Raw genomic sequence first — 20,733 nt, forward strand, 5'->3', positions numbered from 1 at the left:
ATGGCGTTCTTCCAGTCTACCCCAGCAGCCTTTTGCCAAACCAGTTTTTTCTGAATTTACAAACGTTCAGCTTTGACAGATCTTTATAGAAATTCTTAAATTGTACTTTGATTATATTTTCAATCCCTGATGATGAATACATAGGTATTCGAAATCTTGGAAATATATTAGATTTCGTACAATTTGGTACTAAATTTTTCCATAATATAATCCCATTACCTAGTGTAAATCCAATAGAGTTATGGGTAACAAATTTTGAAAATATCGGTGAAACAACGAGCAAAAGAAGGAAGCTGTAGGAAGAAGCCCGCAAAGATCCGGATCTTGAGAACATCACCCTTACTAAATTCAAATGGTTCAGGCATTGAACGAAAACGATTTTGCTACCGGACGGCAATTCTGTTAGACATTTTTGGGCATGGTTTAAAAAAATGTGGAACATCTTCCCAACCTCTAATTAAGTGATGAGGAATATTTTTATTTCTCGGGATTCGTGAACAAACAAAACTTCGGGTACTAGAGTGATTAAAATATTCATCAACTTCATGTTAGACCTCTTCATCCAGCCAAGGTAACAGTTTGGTTTGCCATGTCCTCATCGGCAATTATAGGCCCATTTTTTTTAAATTGAAGGGGGGTAGTCTGTTACCGTGTACGCAGAACTGTATTCGGAAATATTAAGGTCCTTACCCATTCATCAAAATACATGTATGATTGAGCCTTATTCCAACAAGACGAAGTCACAAGATATACACCCCGTGTAAGCATGAGATTTTCCAGAATTCCAAAACGGAACGATTTCATGGCTTCCCCATTCACCCGATATTATACCATGTAATTTTTTTGTGGGGTTTGTATCCCTATTCCTATGCATTTCACAAAATACTGCCACAAAAAATGAAAATTAGCTTCTCAATTATTTGATGAAATCTGATAATCAGTGATTCAATTTCCTACAAATTATACATATATACAAAAATATATGATGTCAATATTTACAGACAAAAATCACCGTAGTTCTATAATGACAATGTAGAAAGTATGAACTAGTAGTACAACTAGTTAGAATGAATTACTCACCACAACTTTTTTCTCTTTTTTCACTATTTCAAGTGGAGCTTGAATGCTGGGTTTTCCCAAATACCATTCATCTCTCGGATTGTAATCCCCTAAGAATCGTACCAGTCTCGGAACGTTAACGTAATTATCATCATCGAAGTGACAGAACCATCTGAAACAAAACAAATATCATGGTAGTTGTTAAAATACTATATTATGAAAGATTAAAGTTCCAGTAAAATACTTTGTTTTGAACATGTCAGTTTCTGTTTCACTTTTTGAGAAAAGTTAAAAGGCAACTCTCGTAGTATATTATTAGATTTTTGCAAGTAATGATGTGCTATGATTTGCTGTGAATTTTCCTCATATTCCATTGAATTATCAAAACATCCAATGCTGATATGTATACGATGAATATAGTTTAATAACAAAAAAGGAAAAATATTCATGAATTTCCGGAAATAGCTTATCTTGCCATTTATTTGGAAAGAAAGGATAAAGCTTGGACCACACGGTTTGTATGTAAATCATGTGGGATGATGTACAATTGGAAAAAAGAAATGCAATGGCATTTTTTTTTCTTGTTAATATTAAAGGCATGAATAGAAATGGGTATTTCTTACTTTAGATTCTACAGGAAGACTCTAAAACGATGGTTGTTACACTTTAGGACAATGTGGGCCACACATTTGTGGACTGTTTAGTTGACTACCAGTCAATTGACATATTTAATATGAAGTGTCAAAAGACGATTGTCCCATAGTTAAATCAATTATAATTATCCTTTATGCAACGTGGGTAGCATAATAATTAGGAATATGCATATAAACATATATATAATGATAAAGATGGTAAATATATTATATCAGTATTTTTATTTTAATGTACACAAACATGTCATTATTATTTAGGTATTTTTCACCTTCCTTCTATGTTGGCGTTTTTAGGCTACCTGCAATTCTCATCGTGTCTTCTAAATGAGTGGAAAGGCCATTGCGGTATTTGCACAGTCTCGTAAACTCTTATAGTTATTACTTTGACTTCTATTTCGTACTTCAGTTCAGTCAGTTTTAGAAAATCCAAACTGATTAAATATAATCATATAATCGTCTTCAAAATGCCAAGGGTTTTCTACAAGTTTAACTGAGTTGATACCTCTGTTTGCAAAGCTGCAACTGTTGAAAAAAATAGAAAAATCCACATCTTGGTCTTCATTTATATATAATTGAAGATTAGCTTCAACCGCAAATATTTTATCCGTCAATTGTTCGATTATCTATTGAAGCTCTTGCAACTCTATATTGAGATAATTAAACTACATAGTATTATCTGACAAAAAAGCCTTGTATTAGTCTGAATTCATCAGATTTTGGTATTACCATATCAATGAATTGATTATTTGACAATGAAAATCTCGCCAATTACTTTTGTTCATTTTCTTGCCGGAATAAATGAAAGTGACAGACGATTTAAACTTAGCTTTAACGTGTTTATATTGGGAATTGAGTCAATTATCTATTAAAATTGTTTGCTTTGCCGCAGGCCGCAGTTTGACGACCACAGCTCTAGAGTATTCGGAAGAAATAACCTACCCAAATTTCCAGAAGATAATACCTAAACATCGTTCAAATAAAACACCTGAAGATTGAAAAAAATAAGAATCGCATATTCTAGATATTAATAACACATTGTTCTAAGATTATGAATTTTGATTACAAGGATAATGGAGTGGCTGAGTACACTCAGACCCTGCAGCGATACCAATAACATCTATGCTAAAACGTCATATATAATGAAACTTTCCAGTTATGAATGACTGATGAAAATGAACTAAAACTAATTAAAATATAAGGGCTGTTTTGCTTTTGCACCTTAAAATATTAACCAAAGGCAGTTGAATAATCCCGGGCAGCAATACCAGCACATTTGTGTTAGTTTTGAATTTATTATCTTTAATATTGAGATGATTTCTAATAAAATGAACATATACGTATTCTAAAATAACTAAAAGCAACACACTATATAGTTCTTAGAATATTTCCTCACGTTACATACTGTAGAACAACTGCAGGTCATTTCCCTTAATAAAGCATCAAGTCGAGTGGCTACATGTAAAAACCGTATAGGTAACTGTTAAATAAGTTAATGATAAAAATTTTGAATCACTTATGCTCTGTTGGAAATATTTGTAGAAGTGGACATAGATCTCTCTTATTTTGTTCTAGTTTTGTAAATAATATCCAGTAAATATATATATATATATATATATATATATATATATATATATATATATATATATATATTACTGTATATATATTTCAAGTATTACTAATGACTTAGAGGAAGTTAATCTACATTCGTGTTTCTAGTTCTTTATTTACCAGTTTGGCCTTGGAAACTTTGCTTTTCCGGTAGCCCCATATAAAGAGATCTATTCTTCGATCGCCATTTTATAGATTTCACGTGAACTTGAGCATTTATTTTACGATATATTTTAAAAAATGGGGAGGAGAATCATCTTGTTGAAACAAAAACTTACAATTACAGCATGTATAGTCTCCATTAAAAATTTTATCAAAGTATATTAGTACTATAGGCCCAGTAATCTCCAGCTCCAGGTGTGTAATTACTAAACATTCTTGAATATACCTAATAGAATAGAATATACAAACTATTCAATATTTTCATGGCCAAGAGGTCCGTGTGTTGATTAAACAACTTCCCCAACAATGGCGAAAAGCGAAGATCTGTGAAGTGTAGGTAAAAATAATTCAACAGTCATCGAACAACCACCCTATTTGCCTGATTTGGCCATATCCGATTTCTGGTTATCCTTCAACTTAAAGAAACATTGACATGGTCTACGTTTCACGATGCAGAATGAGCAAAAGTTGACTGGTTTGAAGCTATGAAATTGTGAATAAACAAAATTGCAATGATGTGAATAGCGATTACTCCAAACATAAATAAAATAATTTATCTAGTTTTTTTTTGTATCTCAAAGTATAGAGCTCTATCCTTGTTTTAACTTACATAAAACCTGACTCATATTTTATAAATTTTCTTACAGATTTCTAAAAGATTTATGATTAAATATATTTGCCCTAAATACGTTCGTTTTTGTTTCAAGTTATAAACTGGAGGAAATTCTAACTGTCGCTCAAAGTAACGTTTTTCATTTATATATCATAGCTGCTTGGCATTCTTCATGGAGTCGCACTTAATTTTTTATACAACCGAAAATTGTTGAGCGACTGCTATATTGAATTAATTTTATTCTCACTTTATTAATTTAGGGTGTTGACACCTTTATATTATAGAATTCTTAATGTGCGTGCATATCTCGATTCGGATTTTACGATTCACACCAAAGCCAAGATATAAATCGTTGTATAGTATTTCACTACCTTCATTTTATGACAGGTATCTCACCGAGACGTTTCAGTTTCATTAACTTCATCCCAACTATTCCACCAAGACTTTCAATAATCCTTGATGTTCGCTCTGATATAGATAATGTAAAATTATTTAAATGCTAAAAAAATCGGGTTGAGCGCTTTATCACAAAATGTACATCTATTCAAATATTTCTGGATTTAAAAGAAAACACAAATAATTATGGATATTTTGAAATATATGTTAAGAGAAGTTTCGGCGATGAAAATAATGAAAATGCCACATAACCTCTTTCACAACACGACCAATGTCAGAATTAATAATTTCTCGAAAGGAAAAGGAGTCTAGCTTTGCGTTAAGTCATCAATGAAAGCGTGTGTCTTTTTATAAGGTAGGATTACGCGGAATCAGATAACTTACTTTATTGAATATAATGATCGTTCTACTTCTCTATATAATAGTGCAGCTATTACGTCTCTTATTAATCTGCTTACAATAAAAACTCTGCGAAGATGCAAGAGACAAGCGAAGTCACACATAGATGACCCATTACCTTCTGCTTCACTTAAACAGAAACTAAATTCGACTGATCACAGACCTTCTATCATGGTGAACAAAGACGGAATCTCCATACTTTAGGTATCACGATTGATTCGGAATGCTGCTGACGCATGGAGCAGGAAGAAACCACGAAACCAAACACCACATCATTAATAACAAACAAATCGACCACAGAACAGGAGGAGCGAAGAGACCGTGGTATAGATGAACACATATGCGCTGAACGATTCAAGGTTATTTACGCGCAAGTGTTAAGATGTTTTGGCGATACTCCGGACAACTTTGCGTCGGATATTGAAGTTGGAATTGAAGCTGCATTCCTTTAAGATACAGTTAGTGAAAAAATTTAATACCAATATTCGTCTATACGATATTTGATCGTTTTGGTAACTGACAACTCCGCAGGATATGTGATAATACTAGTTTTATGTCAGATACAAATCAGATAGAAAGAAATGAAATCAGATAGAACTAATGAATCTCGAAACTAAGAAATATTCCATAACTCTCCTTATAGCACAAATCAATTCCAGCCGATTTCTTTGTACAGAGTTCTCTCAAAAGTCGAGTCGAGGAAAACAGTACTCCAATTAAGATAGCCATTTTTTAAGAAAATGGGTAACCGATCGTCACTATTTGTCTATAATTTCTCATATTTACTTAAAAAATAATTTCCAATTATTTCTTCAGTTTGACCAATTGACTCAATAGGGCTAAGTCTAAATACATACATATATATATACACACGATTTTTTTCATATACAGGATCTTAAGGAATTATAGACAATTCAAATTTTGTAATTTAGTGATTTAATTTTAAATCATTGTTAGTCAAGATAAACAAAAGCCCTGACTTCAACTCTTTTGGTGGAATAGAATGCTCAAAATACCGCGAAATAGAATATGATTTATGATTTCAACATTTATAACGATTTGAATACGTTTATGACAATTTCAGTGTCAGTAAATTAATGACTGTGCTGAAAAAAAATACAAATATTCTAAAAAGTACTAACAATTTTTAATATACATCATATTTGAAACATTGCTTCGCTAGTATAGTAGAATAAATATTCTTTAGTATCTTATATGCGAATATAACAAAAAATTGTATCAACGTTTATAATATTCTTGCAAAAAATATCTCTCTTAGACATAAACATTGATCTATGTTACTACAATGTTTAACCCTTTGCTTAAATGAGATACACACACATGACGCTAGACTAAATTTCAAGAAACAAGCAGAGCTGGTGACAAACATCTTATCTCGGCTTATGCCCAACTTAGGAGATCCAAAACAGAGGTGAAGAGCTCTGTTGTCAACGGTGGTCACATCTGTGATTACATACGGAATTACAGTGGCAGGAACCAGGAAGGAGGGTCGCTTCAGTTTGACGGCTGAGTCCCCTGAGAGTTGCCAGCGCGTACAGCACAGTACCCGAGGACGCAGGATGTGTCATCGCTTGAATGCTGCCTATACGTGTGTTAGTGGAGAAGAAGATCGGAAACAGCATAGGTCGTTGGCAACATTTATGGATGTGGAAACTTGACTTAGCTCCCCTCAAGAAGAGGTAAATTACTACCTGACAGAAATTCTCTCTGGACACGAGCGCTTCAGAGAAGCTTCTCAGGTTCAAAAATGAGAATTGTCCGGACTGCCCAACCTGTGCAGGAAAACGAAAATGCGGAGCATGTACTTTTCACATGTCCACGTTTCAGCATGCTCCATCACGACTAGGTAGCTGAAATAGAAGTAACAGGGACGGCTGAAAATATGTTGAAAGCAATGCTATCAACGGAGACTGCCTAGACAGCAACGATCACGTTCGCCGCTGAAGAAACTTCGCTCTGAAGAGATGGAAAGGAGGAAGGAGCAAAATCGAAACTGAAGAAACAACTGATGGAAAAGCTGTGTAGCTATATCTTTCCTCCGCGAACTAATGCCTAATGCCAATAGGACATACCATGCAGAACTCTAAGTCCTGAAGATAAGTAACAGTATTTTTTGCCCAAACCTCTGTAATCAACAAACTTTCATCCTTTGTATATTGTATAATAAAATTGTGATTTCATCTCATAGCTTCTGATAATAAAGAAACTTTATTTCTGTGTTTATCTTTGCATCTACCACGTGAAGTTTTTGGGTTGCAGATGGAGCGTAGAAGGTATAATATTAACTTGCACTGGAGGTGTACGAGTAGAAGCGTTAGCTTGAACTTGAGGTACGAAGCTGGAGGTGTTACTGCTGCTTATTAGATTAGAAATATCGGGGCATTTTAGGGGTATTATTAATTTGACTAGGAGAAGAACGGTTGTATAAAATGTAACCTGGTTGTAGGTATTTATAGCAGCCTTGACCATCGATATTGAGAAAAATGCGGTGATTGTGTAGACTGACTGGTATGATAGTTCTTTGGTGGGTTAATATATACTTTACGTCGAAAACTTAGTATGTGGCTGTAAGCAGTAACAGATACATCAATTTTTACGAATGCTATATTAGTTTTATTCCAATATTATCTAAAGGTCCTGGAATATTTTCGTTAGGGATTGAAAGAAAAACATTATAATTTAAAAGTCATTCTGCAGGGGTCATTATTTTACTAGCTTTCATTAATTAGCCGTTAATTGTTATTTCTCCTCAATGATCTCTCAAAAACTTGTCTTTAATCCGCTTCCATAATAAACATATACCGATTCTGTCATTGGTCATGCGTGAAGATATTTTTTGATGAAATAAATAGACCTTATGTATACAAATATTTCAGTAATTGAACGATCAATAAAAGTTTGTTGTTTTGATGAATATTTTGGTTGTTAACTTTGTCCTAGTAAGCACGAATATTGTGGTTTTTGCATTATTTGTTGTGAATGCATAATAATTTCCAAAAACAACTTTTGATACGCTTTTTTGACAACAAAAATTGACGTAATCAACTTGATAACACAATTTTAACTGTTTTCTTTTTCAATATAAATAGAATTAGATTGAATTTACGTATATTGGGGTATCATATACAATGCGACCCAAACGATCTATTATGTCCTCCTTTCTTGGGAATCCAGTATTTACAGCTGATATGTTAGTATCCCATTCCTCTAAGAAAGTTCGGAATGTGAGATGGCTGTAGCTTCCAGAGATCTTCGTCTTCTATTCCATACGTTCCCAGATGTAGTGCTCTGGAGGTTCGTAGTAGTAGTAGTGTCTACAGATGCCCGTGGAGGTGACAGTGCCCCGATAGTACTCCTATCAGTATTCGTAGATTGTTCTTACTTAGGCTGAAGCGTTTAGCAGATCTTCTCTGGTTTCATTTTCCCAGGATAGTTGTTGTATCTCTCAGCCATTGGTTTTATCCCTATTAACAATATTTTTCAATTTTTTCTCATTCAAATGGGTAATTGAAATTTGAAGATAAATTTGAGATGATATATAATAAAATGTTTATATGTCACTTTTTTAATTGTGGAATACTGATCCTCTGATTCAAAAACCATCCTATATATTATACTGATTCATTTTATTTTCATCATAGCGGAATTATCAATCCAACAGATTAATAAAATGAAGAATTTAGTTATTATTATCATGTCATTTAAATAACCGAGTAGAAATTTTATTCTTTTGCTACGCGCATTAAGAGTCGTTTCTAATATATATGTATATTAGTTCCATCTAATTTTTTAGAATAAAACCAACCAACTAAATTGAGAAATTTCGATTAATATAAAGAAGTCTTTTAACCGCATTTTCAATACGCATACAATCTGATTTTTTTTATTACATAACCGATGTTCTTACCCACCAATGAATACATTTTGATGCTGTCAGAAATCCTTACATCATTTGCATCATAAATATTTGAAACGATTATAATAAAGGTCAATTTTCTCAAGATACCGCTGCTGCAGAAGCAGTGGATAATGATGTGTCTTGTTGTGAGACTGTATTTTTTTATTTGTATACAGGGAGAGGTAACAATTTCATGAAATATGATTGCAACGTCTACTTAAAAATGGTGTACCTAACAAAAGTATAATTAAGATCAGTTTTTTCGAATGATTACGCAAAACTACTTAATATAATTATCGATGGTTGTGAAACTAACGAAAATGTATAGAAATTAAACTAATAACCAAATGTGTATTAAATAATATTTGATATGGATAAGGTTCCTTCTTTCATGTATACTTTCCATAACTTTTGATCGCTATACAGCTTCACTGGAATGTTTGTCAATTTTTTCATTATAATATTTTGTATTTATACTTTCAGTGTAAAGTTTTATTTAAGTTCTTAAAGGCTTAAAGCTTAAAGCCTTAAAGGCTTACTTCTTACTACATGGGACATTTTTCACTTTGTGAAGAGTATGTGAACAGTCTAATATGATTATTTGCACCCATAGAAGCTTGTAGTGGATTTTATACTTTGATAAGTCACTAAGAATAGATTCACGCTCGAACAACACCCTCAAATTGACCAGATTTACTTTGGGAATCAAATCGCGCTACAGTATTTAGTAACGTTTTATGGCAGTTGTTTTGAACTTGACAACAACAGACACATTCAGATAACGAAGATCTTTGAGTTGAATTTGAGCTTTTGTCAGTGCTTGCTGTATTTCAGTCAATGTACCTGATAAACATTCACTTCGAATTGAAACTGAATTTCTGCTTTGCGAATGACTCTATATATAACTGGGTCCTTGAGAAGGAGGTAGTATTTTCACAGTACGTCCAAACAAAAACAAATCCTATTGAGTCTGTTGGATGAGTCAACCGCGGAAACGTTTTGTGTAGATAAAATGTATGATGATAGGCTGGGAAAACACTTTATCCAAGTTCTTCAGCTGGCAGAATATTTTTACTATAATGATACTATTTTTACTCCTATCTTGATAATTCATCTCTTACAGCGGAGAAGCTATAGCATATTTTCGTTACTATTTGGCATAGAGTAAGAAGCCAATACGAACTATATTGAATTACGTTCATAATATTGTTAAACATCTTAAAGGTAGTTATTGTACACTTAGGAATTTATCTAAACATAAATGTAAACCACAATCTGTACAATTAAGCAAAGTGCGAATTGTTTACTATATATATATATATATATATATATATATATATATATATATATATATATATATATATATAATTATAATTTATGGTTCTATGTAGTTGTATATAGTTGTACGTAGTGGAATAACGTTATGTAATAGAAATTGTATTTAGTGTAATTATAAACCCAGTGATCCAAACGATGTCGTTCATTTTCCATCCTGTATTCCCAATTGGGGTCGTTTAATTTGATATAATTTCTTTCAAATATCAGTTTCAATTCTGTAAAAATAATCTAATTATTGACCATGTATTTATAATAGTGTTTTCGGTTTGTTACCTAATTTTTCAGTAGACCACACAGTACATACACTCCTGTACAAATCAAGAGTGACAGCTGAACGTTTCTTTGATGAATAACAAGCATATTCAAGACAGGTATACGGTCTATCATCTAATAAATACCAAAGGTAAGGGAGCTTGACTTCTGACTGATTAATGATCAGATGAAGATTTAGATCTTTTATTAGATAAAATTTAGTTTCTATTGCAGATGGATATGGTTAGGTTTTACGTTATTATTATTTGGATATTGAGAAAGGCCGATGCAATACAATTAAAACTTTGGATCGGAAAATTATTTAATCATCCATGGAGGTTACCAATGATTGCAAACATTTTTGATTATTTCGCTTTTATACTGATAAAAGAGTTTGTTCATCTATTGTTTGTTTGTATTCATCACTTTCATAGTCGCTTTTAATTTTATTTCACTTTGCAAATATTCTTAGTTGTGAATTTTGATGATAATATATCTGGATCTAGAGTAATCCAGAAAGCTTCAATTTCGACTCCTTTAGACTAACACTTCAGTATTAAACAAAAAATAAGTAGTCAATGAATAATGTAAATTTTAATGAGGTTTAGGTAAATAATAAGCGGCTTCAGCTTAAACTGACAATGTTAGGGTGAATTATTCGCTTTTAGATAGTGTACCTAAAATAATTATTTTTCTATTTAAACTCAAACTATTTTCTAACCTAATACTGTAAAGTTTGATAGAATCGTTTCAGAATATCTATTTCGTTTTCATATTTTTGTTTACTTTATACGATCTTTATAGTTCATCGAGTGCGACAAGTTAAAACTTGTAAGTACCGGCTTATTTGTTAATTATCATTTCAACTTTCAATTATTTCTTCAGTGTTTATGACTGTAGTTTAGTCCCAGTTAATCTTTGGAGACACAAGAACGTGCTGAGATCTATATTTTTTGGCCCCAGAGATCATTTTGTGAAGTTCGTATGCTAATTGTGTTGGATCTCGTAAATTCAGACTTGTAATTTGAAATGGGAGAAACCAAGAAACTTTCTGTTGAAACTCGTGCTATAATCAAGTCTTCACAGTCTAGGCAAAGGTAATCCTATCATTGCCGCCGAATTGATAATACCACCTAGAAGGTGAAAAAATATGCATCTACCAGAAGCTTCGGCAATATAAAACGTTCGGGCGGACTCGAAAAACCACAACAGCTGAAAATAAATGCATTGTATTGATCAGTAAACCTAATAGACGACTCACGAGCCTAGCATAGATCAATGAATCTAGGGTCTGCTTTTGAGTATCACTACAGTTAAAAGAAGATTGTGGGAAGCTTGTCTTTTTGGAAAGGTGGCACAGAAGAAACCTCTTTTAAGACGTCAAAATAATATTAAGAAGTTGCTGTGGGATGAAGAACATAAAGAGAGAGAGAATAGAGAGGTTTATTGATTGATAAGTTAAGGTTTGAGGCTTTTCGCTTAAGAGAAGAGTGTTTGTGGACAGGTTAAAGGAAGGACTATTAAAGGATAATGTAGTACGTTCTAGTCAACGTCTGGACGACAGAAAATTTATCTTCTAGCATAACAACATTCCCAAGGATTCCTCGAAGCTGTGTAAAGAGTATTTGGAAGAATTGGAAAGAAAGAATGTACTGGGTCATTATTTGACCGTCACAGTGCTCGACTTCAACCCGACTGAATTGTTGTGGGAAAAATTGGACTGGAAAGTCAGAAATTAGTGTCCTACTTCCACTTCACAGCTTTGGAATATCCTGAACAACGAATGGAATCAAAAAGACAATGAATCAAAAATTCAACCTTGAAAAGAAGAAACGCATTCGTCTATAAAAATATAATTAATATATTCATGCACTTGTTCTAATATTAAAAAATATGATATTCAAAACTAAATATTAGGTTTCTGTGAATAAGTCGCCAGGATGTTTTGTTGCATAATTAATTTCAATAAGTTCAGAAAGAAATAATTTGTTCAATTGAGAGAGAATAACATTGAGTACTCCCACCAAGTCCACAGCTTATCAGTCTGAAAATAAAATCTACCATCAACAATAAACACATTCATGTTCTGTAGTGTTGACTGATAATATTGTAGCCAGGTCTCGACAACAAACATCAATAAGTTGAGGTAGATGACATCATAAATATTTTTGTGGTTGATTGATAAAATATTAGATACGTTTAATACAATAAATATTGTTAGTAAATACAAAGTTATTTCAGTTATAGAAAGAAATAGTGCCAAGTGTGTGAACGAAGAAAAGTATTTATTATACTCAGAGCCGGTGTAAGGTACTATTCGTAAATTTGAATTTATCAATTTCATAATTTTATTTAAAGAAATTTTTATTGTCTTTGAATAGTATCGATATTTTTAAGTTACCATTTCGTATAAAACATGCTTCTTACGATTTTGTTTTTTCTACGCTATTTATTACTTTTTTGTTGTTTTATTTTGTTCACTCAATGCATAAACCTCAACCATTGTTTTTCTCTGAATTATTAAATTTATGTTTTACCTTTTGTTCATCTCTTACAAGTTTCGTTTCTAATTCAGTCGTGTCTTGTGATTGCTTTTATTTTTCTTAACATTCTTATTTCAGTGGTTTTGCTTATATAACTTGAAGTTTTGTGCGGAACAGTTTCTGTAGTGAAAAAGACAATTATTACAAAGAAAAGCTAATACATAGACATACTTTTTATTATCATTGTTAGCAACATCTTAAACTATGGCACTTCAAAAGAAACATTCCACATTACAGAAGAAATTCACTCATTATTAAAAGTTTTATCCATAATAAATTGAGCTCTACTGAATTATATGGATTAAAATACAAAAAATAAAGAGAAAATATTTAAAAATAGTGTTGACCAAAGAAGTTGGACTGAATTAATTAATTCAATTATTATTTTTTCAAGTGCTTATATCTGTCGATTAGTATTTCCAGTCACCGGATTTTTACAATGAATAATAATTGTATCCCAGTTTAGAGTTTAAGGTACCTTAATCATGTTTTTGATTTTTGAGACTGCCTTAACTCTGTGGAACTCCCAGACCTTTTATTTTCAGTGCCCCCGTAAACCTCAACAAACATATCAGAATCTTCACAATATTTTCTCAATTTTTGTTGGACAGTCATAACATGCTGGATCCTTCAGAATCTTTATTTTCAATAGTATGTATATAGGTAACGTATTTACAAATTATATATTTAATTCCAACAGATCACATTGATCAAATTCCACTTCATCAGAATGAGGTTCATAAATCTCAATGGATGCGAACCGCTAGAACCATTTTCTGACAATTTTCTTCATACTCTTGGAACTGATTGAGCATGTCAAATCCTTCAGGTTGGTTATTTTCAATAGCCACGAATATTGTTTATATGTTATGGATATCACTCTCTTCACCCGAATATCCTTCAAAATAGATCAATTGGAATCAATCCTAGGTATATAATTTCCTTATAATTCACATGATGGACTAGATCCTTAAGGTCGTTTATTTGCAACATCTATTTCCAACGATAAGGAGGCATTATAGTAGTGGTCAACCAAATGAGGTGACGACTCCAGAAATGTTGAAGAAAATTCATAAAGCAGGTCTGGATGATCGTCGATTGAAAGTGCGCGAGATGGAAGACATAGCAGGCAATTCAAAAAAGTGCGGTATATCGCATATTCATTATAATTATTGAAAATTTGGACATGAGAAAGCTGTGTTCAAGATGGAAGTAGATTTTGCTCACAATGGAACAAAATTAGCATCGTTAAGATGTTGATATCGAGTTTATTGCGCTGTTTCATAACCATAGATGAAAAGTGGGTCCATCGTTTCAAAAGAACAATCAAAACAATGGACTGAAAAGGGAGAGCCGGCTTCAAAGATGGCAAAAGTCGTTCCATCTGCAGGCAATATTATGCGAACTTATTGTAATGTTCGAATGAAGAAATCAAGCAAAAACAATGCACCAGCTCACACATCTGTTATTGTAATGTCCAAAATTAATGAGGTAAAATTTGAATTGCTCCTACTCATTCGCCAAATTTAGCTCCCTCCTATTATTTTCTGTTACGAGACTTGAAAAAATGTCTCGGTGGTGGAAGATTTCACAGCAAGGAAGAGGCTAGATGATTCTTAGTATAGAAACGGTATGAAACTTATTGAACATAGCTGGAACTAAAAGAAGATTACGTTGAAAAATGAATATATGAATATATATGAATTTTTTCCCAGAATTTTTGTTCTTTCTTTATTGGGCCAGGTACTTTTGGAACCATCCTCGTAGCTTGTTACGCTATGTACATGTGTCTTTAGTACTCTGTATTGTTTAAAGGTAAAAATTTGGTCAGATGTACTTCGCTCTTCCTTAACCTAGTTTCATAACTTACTTTTTATTATCTTGTAAATAAAAAAGAGTAGAAATTAGATACACTCATGTATAATTTTACAATCTCTATAATTATAAAAATGACAATTACGACAAATAAAATGTCAAAATTCAGATAACTTGTATACATTATCACTCTGTAAAAAAAATAAATACTCTTCACTAAACTCCAAATGGTATATGTAATTCTTAAAGAATATTTTCAAATATTCCATCGATTTCTCGAAAATTTTATCTCTATTTCTTCTAAAAACTAAAAATTTTCTAAATCCATTGATTGATTTCGTCCCGGAGGAAATTTTTATTCAGTTTATACACAACTACTACTTGTTGATAGCTGCCACTCTAAAATGGCTTGTGCTGGTGATAGACACACTGACGTGCAATTTGAAGAAGACGGATTCGGTGTTTTTACTGACAAAACAACCGGAAAAACTTCCCCAGTGAGAAGGTTTACTTGGAAAAATGCCAATAATGTTACTGTTCAGGTTATAACTTACGGTGCCACGATAACGTCGATACGATTACCAGGGAAGAATGGCGTAGTAGATGACATCGTTATGGGATTCGATAACATGGAAGGTGAGAAATGATATTTTTTAGTTGAATTGCGCTTCTTGAGAAACTGAAGTTTCAGAAAAATATTCTTTTATAAATTTAGATTTTGCTAGTTTCAGCACATATTGAAATCAGAACAGATTTTATTAGAGATTTTTACACAAAAAATATTTATTTGTACTCCAAGGACAGAAAGTGCTACTTTGTTGGACCAGTCTGAAAATTGCGATACGAGCAACAGATGAGCCCAACAAAGTAGTGTTTCAGCCGCGGCGTACACAACATTTTATAGACGACGCATAAGATCCAAAACAGATGAGGAAAGAAAATAAATAATAGAGAAATATAAACATCAGGTGGCGTTGATTCGAGTAACTCTTCATCGCTGATGTTTTTTTTCATCATCATTCATTGTTATTCATTAATTTAGACAAAATTTAAAGTTATGCTAGAGTCACATTTAAGGAAGTTAAAGTTGTATACTCCAGAGTATCCCGTGTTTTGTAGTACGGAACTGTCACTTTCACTACATGGAACACTCAAAACGCAACTTTCGGTGTGAGAATGAATACAGAACGAACAACTTTCAGATGGCGTCGTCTAAAAAAGTTATTAGGGAATTATCGAAATAATGGCGATTTTATTAAAGCCGACTTTACTTGTTTCTACTTTTAATCAACTTTAAAAGTAAAAAGACTTATAGGATTATTGTTCCATATACATAGCTAGTATTTCTAACCTAAAAGTTTTTCTTTTTTATATGGTGAATTACAGTGTACATAAAATGACATTAAAAGAATTAAATTTTGAGATATACTCGTAGCAAATTTTGTATGAGTGACGATCGAACGTTTTCACCAAGATTTAAAGGTTTTAGGAAAACGACTTCAAGGATTTTGAGATGAGAACATGTTAATGAATTACTGTTGGTCTATTTTAAGAGAAATTTATTAAAATATATATAAATAGAATGCAAAAATTAGTAGTTATTAATTTTTTTAATATCAATACCAAAATTATATATTTCAGCTGAGTTAATAGATATTTCTCAAACCAGACGTGACAAAACTTTTTATTATTTTTTCTGGATAATTCTACCTAAATAAATAACAAAATAACAACTTTCAGCTGGGTATGAAAACCAGTAAACTAGTGTTTTCAATGGAAATATATTTCTCTTTATTTAATAGGCCCATATTCAAAATAAAAATATGGTAAAAGTTTTGTTTCAGTAATTACTGATACTTTCACTAAATTTTGTCTTATTTATCCAATGTCCTACGGAACTGCTAACGGTATTATAAAGATTACGGAAACATAAATCTTTTGCCTTTTTGGTGTTCTATAGATTTGTTCTGTTGACAATTGTATTGTGTTCACTTTTTCTGTCCATAAAAACTCAATATCTTAATATAAAGTGCAAAAAATTTGTTATAAAGCTCGTTATCATCTTCAAGCAAATCACCCAGAAAGTAAGAATACAAATGTTCTTTGTTGGAGTAAAAGAGAGGTAGAACTGAAGGGGAAAAGTACATAATTGCAACTTTTGGAAATAATTTGTTGCAGTTGTAGACCGATGAGAAAAGTAAAATAAGTCATGAGTCTTAAAATTTTTTCAGTAGTTATTATTCAGTTGAAATTCAGTAAGCTGTTATATAATAAGAAATTATATATATATATATATATATATATATATATATATATATATATATTTTCTTGAAGGGGAAATTCTTTAAAGAAAAGAATTTACAATGAATTTATTAAGATATATAAATATGTAATCAGATCGTGCAAATGCATTTAAGTGGAGGAAGATTTGTTTACAAACCTTTTATAATTTAATCTTTTTTTTATCTCCAATCTCAAGTTCAAATGTAATTCTAGATCTTAGCAACAACAAACAACAGAACGCAAATTTTTATATTTAATTTAAATTGTCTTGTAAATATAATCTCAATTATTTCTAATACTGAAGTAGTCTTTCAATTATTTTGATAACATATTTATAAAAGATTCGTCCACTTTAACCAACATAATTGAATAAAATTCTTTCTTTGAAAACACTGTACGAATAAATTATGAATAAATAAAATTCTCAGGTATCTGAATCTCAATATTTCTAATTTCGTTTTTTCATATTTTCAGGTTATCTCAACCGTTTGAACCCCTATTTCGGTGCCACAGTAGGTAGAGTAGCAAATCGTGTAGGTTACGCCTCTATAACTATCAATAATGACACCTATAACGTTTCTGCAAATTTGGGAAAGCATCAGTTACACGGTGGGTTTAGAGGATTCGACAAAATAAATTGGAACTACTATGTAAATGGTACTAAAGTGGTACTCAGCTATCTTTCAGTAGATGGAGAAGAAGGATATCCTGGGGATGTTCTAACAAACGTTTCTTTTGAATTAAATAATGATAATGAGTTTCTAATTGATTTTAAGGCAACTTGCAGCAAACCAACCTTTATTAATTTAACCAACCATTCATATTTCAATTTAGCTGGACATGATAAGGGAGCTGATGAATTGTACAAGCACGTTATTACCATCAACGCAGACAATACTACTGATGTGGATAAGGATTCTATTCCTACGGGTAAACTGCTACGTGTAGATGATTCGATATTTGATTTAAGAATACCTAAAGTTCTTGGAGATGTAATCCACAAAATACCATCTTACGATGGATACGATCATAATTTTTGCGTAAATAAAGCATCTGCACAAGAAAATACGTTTGCTGCTAAAGCATACCATCCAGCAAGTGGAAGAACAATGGAAATTTATACCAATCAACATGGCGTTCAGTTTTATACTTCTAATGGTATTCCTGAGGATCCCAAAAAAGCAAAAGGAGGTAACAACACCAGAGTTTTCATTTTATTTTATGGTTTCAGATAATTTTGACGTATACAACAAGATATTTAGGTGGTTTAAGTCAATTTTTGAGATACTAATGTAAATATAAATATTTGTGTATTAAAATCGGCAACAATAGGTAATACATCTACGTTGGAAACCACTGAGATTGAAGTTAATTCAATGAATGTGTCACTATCTCTACACTCCAATAAAGGCACTATGAGTAACTGAACAATTTTTTTAGAAAACATGTGCATTAAGTCTACCTTTAGTCTCTGAAGACGCTAACTTGGTTATTGAAACTCGCATTAGATAGATAAATTGTGGTAGTGTAAACAGTGTGTTCAGGTACGTGCTTATTGTCAGAAAATTTGGAGTGGAATGGGCCTATTAACAATAATTTGTACCGATAAATTTTTTTTATTCAAAACATGAGGTAATCCAAATCAAATAAATGAATTGTTAATTATTGTAATGGAATTCAATTCATCTGGTTTATTCATGTCATACCCTGTCACATATTTTTGTTTTCTTTTATTGTCATTTTCTTTAACAATAGTTGTTCCTTGTAGTATTCCTGAACATGTATTTAAAATTTGATCCATCACTTTTGCTTTATCAATAAATAATTCTGATATAAACATTTGATAATTGATTACTTACTCCAAAAATTCAGTATATATGTGGGAAAAAATTGGTTGGAAGTAATAATAAACAAACTAATATTGAAATACTAAAATCAACAGTTTATTTATTTCTATTCTACTGACTGCGCCAGTTGAGATATTTCATCTAAGTATTTTCCTTATAATTTCGCAACGTTTATTCAATCAATTTCTCTTTATATACTCAAAAAATTAATTATATTGCGATTAATCGAGTAGAGGTTTATTATGTACTAAAGTGTCGAACAGGAATGCTGAGGAATTTATTTTCCCGAGATCCAATACCTTGGGCTTATATGTATCCGACGCAAAAAATCCGCTTCATTTCATTCAAATCGCGTCAATTAGGTCTGGAAAATGGCGTCGACGCGACAACTCACGCGTGGATAGCTTACGCATGCATATTTCTTCTTTTCTCTATTATACCTTTCTCAATTGTTCTTCCAAAAGATCGTCGTTAGTGGAGCTGATGCGTATTCATTTACGTAAAATTTTACAGACCTAATTTTTTTCAATTTCCAGAAAAATCTTCACAGCGACTCACTTACATGATTGTCAAACGAAAACTAAGCGTCTAAAATGGCTAAAAATTTAATGAGAACATCTCGACGTATGCGCAAATATTTTCCAACTTATACTGAAGTGTTCACATCTTCAGGTCGGGGTCGGAAACTTTTTAGATAACTCTCGTGAATTCATCCGTGAATATGTTTTTATACCCCACAGATATATTTATATTTAGAATCACTTCGATTAAAAATATTCCAAGCATTTATGAGGATACGTTTATTAGTTTGTTAGTAATTTTTGCTTCAGCATCACTGGTTTCAGCAGCAAAACAAACATTTAATTTTACTAGTTTGCCGATTTTAATTGTTTAGCAAAATGATTAATACATTTTTCAATTTTTTCAATAACTCGAATTGTAGTAGAGTTGGAGCCTGGAAAATTCTCATAAGCATAGAGAATAAATAACAATACCTAGCGACATCCAATAGAGTTATTTATATTTACATTTTTCAGATGTAGTGCCGGAAACATTGATAGGGAAAAATGGTTGCCATTACTATAAACACGGCGCTCTATGTTTTGAAACACAAAACTGGCCCGATGCTATTAACCATGTAAGTACTAGATTAATAAATTCCAAATGTAAATAGATAACAATTAATGAAAAAAGAATATCATGTAACAGATAACGTTATATTAACAATTTACAAAGCAAATCATAATCCAATTAAGAATTATGCATTTTCTTTTATTATTTAAATTCTGCTTTCAGGATAACTTTCCACGAGCTGTGTTGTATCCTGGAGAATTATACCATCATACAGCTGTTTATAAATTTTTTGTAAATTGAATGAATTTTTATTGAATCGTTAAATATAGCATATTAAATGAAAAATCGAAATTTTGATTTCCTATACTTCCTCAAAACTCCCGGGTAGAATTATCATATTTAATATCATTATTCCTGGTAGAATTGGTTTTGGAATGGAGAAACCATTTTTTAATAAATAATTTGACAATATTTATTCAAGAAAAGTTTGACTTGATGCTTTTAATGTAAAATAATGTCGTTAGTTTTTCGTAGTTACATATAGCAGTAAAACTTAGACTCTCAGCCAACAGGAAGTCAATAAGCTTCTAAATTTCGAATGTTGTGTTCTTAGAATCTCAGAATGATATTTGGATCCAAGAAAGACGGAGCTACGCTGCTCGTAGTGATTCGGCAGGCGGGACTTTTATTTTTTTTTATAGATCTTTGAATATTGTGCTACCTCTTCGTAATCCTCGCCCTAAGACTAGCGCCCATAATTATTTTATAACTT

General features: G+C 31.8%; 2 protein-coding genes across 4 annotated transcripts in view; one reads left to right on the forward strand and one right to left on the reverse strand.

The window, feature by feature from the left end:
* LOC130900776 (fringe glycosyltransferase) overlaps positions 1-20,733 on the reverse strand; it is a 176,505-nt gene that overhangs the window by 60,514 nt on the left and 95,258 nt on the right. The window contains exon 5 of the mRNA XM_057811645.1: positions 1,081-1,231. Coding sequence (XP_057667628.1) covers positions 1,081-1,231 — 151 coding nt within the window. The remainder of the gene's footprint in view (positions 1-1,080; positions 1,232-20,733) is intronic.
* Positions 12,402-20,306, forward strand: LOC130900775 (galactose mutarotase-like). Of its 3 annotated transcripts, XM_057811642.1 has the most exons (6): positions 12,530-12,545; positions 12,641-12,709; positions 15,149-15,393; positions 17,515-18,231; positions 19,925-20,025; positions 20,184-20,306. In XM_057811642.1, exons 3-6 carry the CDS (start codon positions 15,162-15,164, stop codon positions 20,259-20,261), a joined length of 1,128 nt encoding a protein of 375 aa, XP_057667625.1. In that variant the 5' UTR covers positions 12,530-12,545; positions 12,641-12,709; positions 15,149-15,161; the 3' UTR covers positions 20,262-20,306. The 3 variants fall into 3 exon arrangements, with proteins under 3 accessions (XP_057667627.1, XP_057667625.1, XP_057667626.1); XM_057811644.1 differs by lacking the exon at positions 12,641-12,709 and having other exon boundaries at positions 12,402-12,545; XM_057811643.1 differs by lacking the exon at positions 12,530-12,545 and having other exon boundaries at positions 12,681-12,704.

This window comes from Diorhabda carinulata, chromosome X (assembly GCF_026250575.1).
Source record: "Diorhabda carinulata isolate Delta chromosome X, icDioCari1.1, whole genome shotgun sequence".
In the NCBI taxonomy this organism is placed as follows: domain Eukaryota; kingdom Metazoa; phylum Arthropoda; class Insecta; order Coleoptera; family Chrysomelidae; genus Diorhabda; species Diorhabda carinulata.

What these genes read in the sequence shown, in the direction of transcription:
- LOC130900775 (XM_057811644.1), top strand. Translation starts at nt 15,162, where the DNA reads ATGGCTTGTGCTGGTGATAGACACACTGACGTGCAATTTGAAGAAGAC. An exon ending in GGGATTCGATAACATGGAAG is followed by an intron (nt 15,394 to 17,514) that starts GTGAGAAATGAT and finishes TCATATTTTCAG; the next exon opens with GTTATCTCAACCGTTTGAAC. An exon ending in GGCCCGATGCTATTAACCAT is followed by an intron (nt 20,026 to 20,183) that starts GTAAGTACTAGA and finishes TTCTGCTTTCAG; the next exon opens with GATAACTTTCCACGAGCTGT.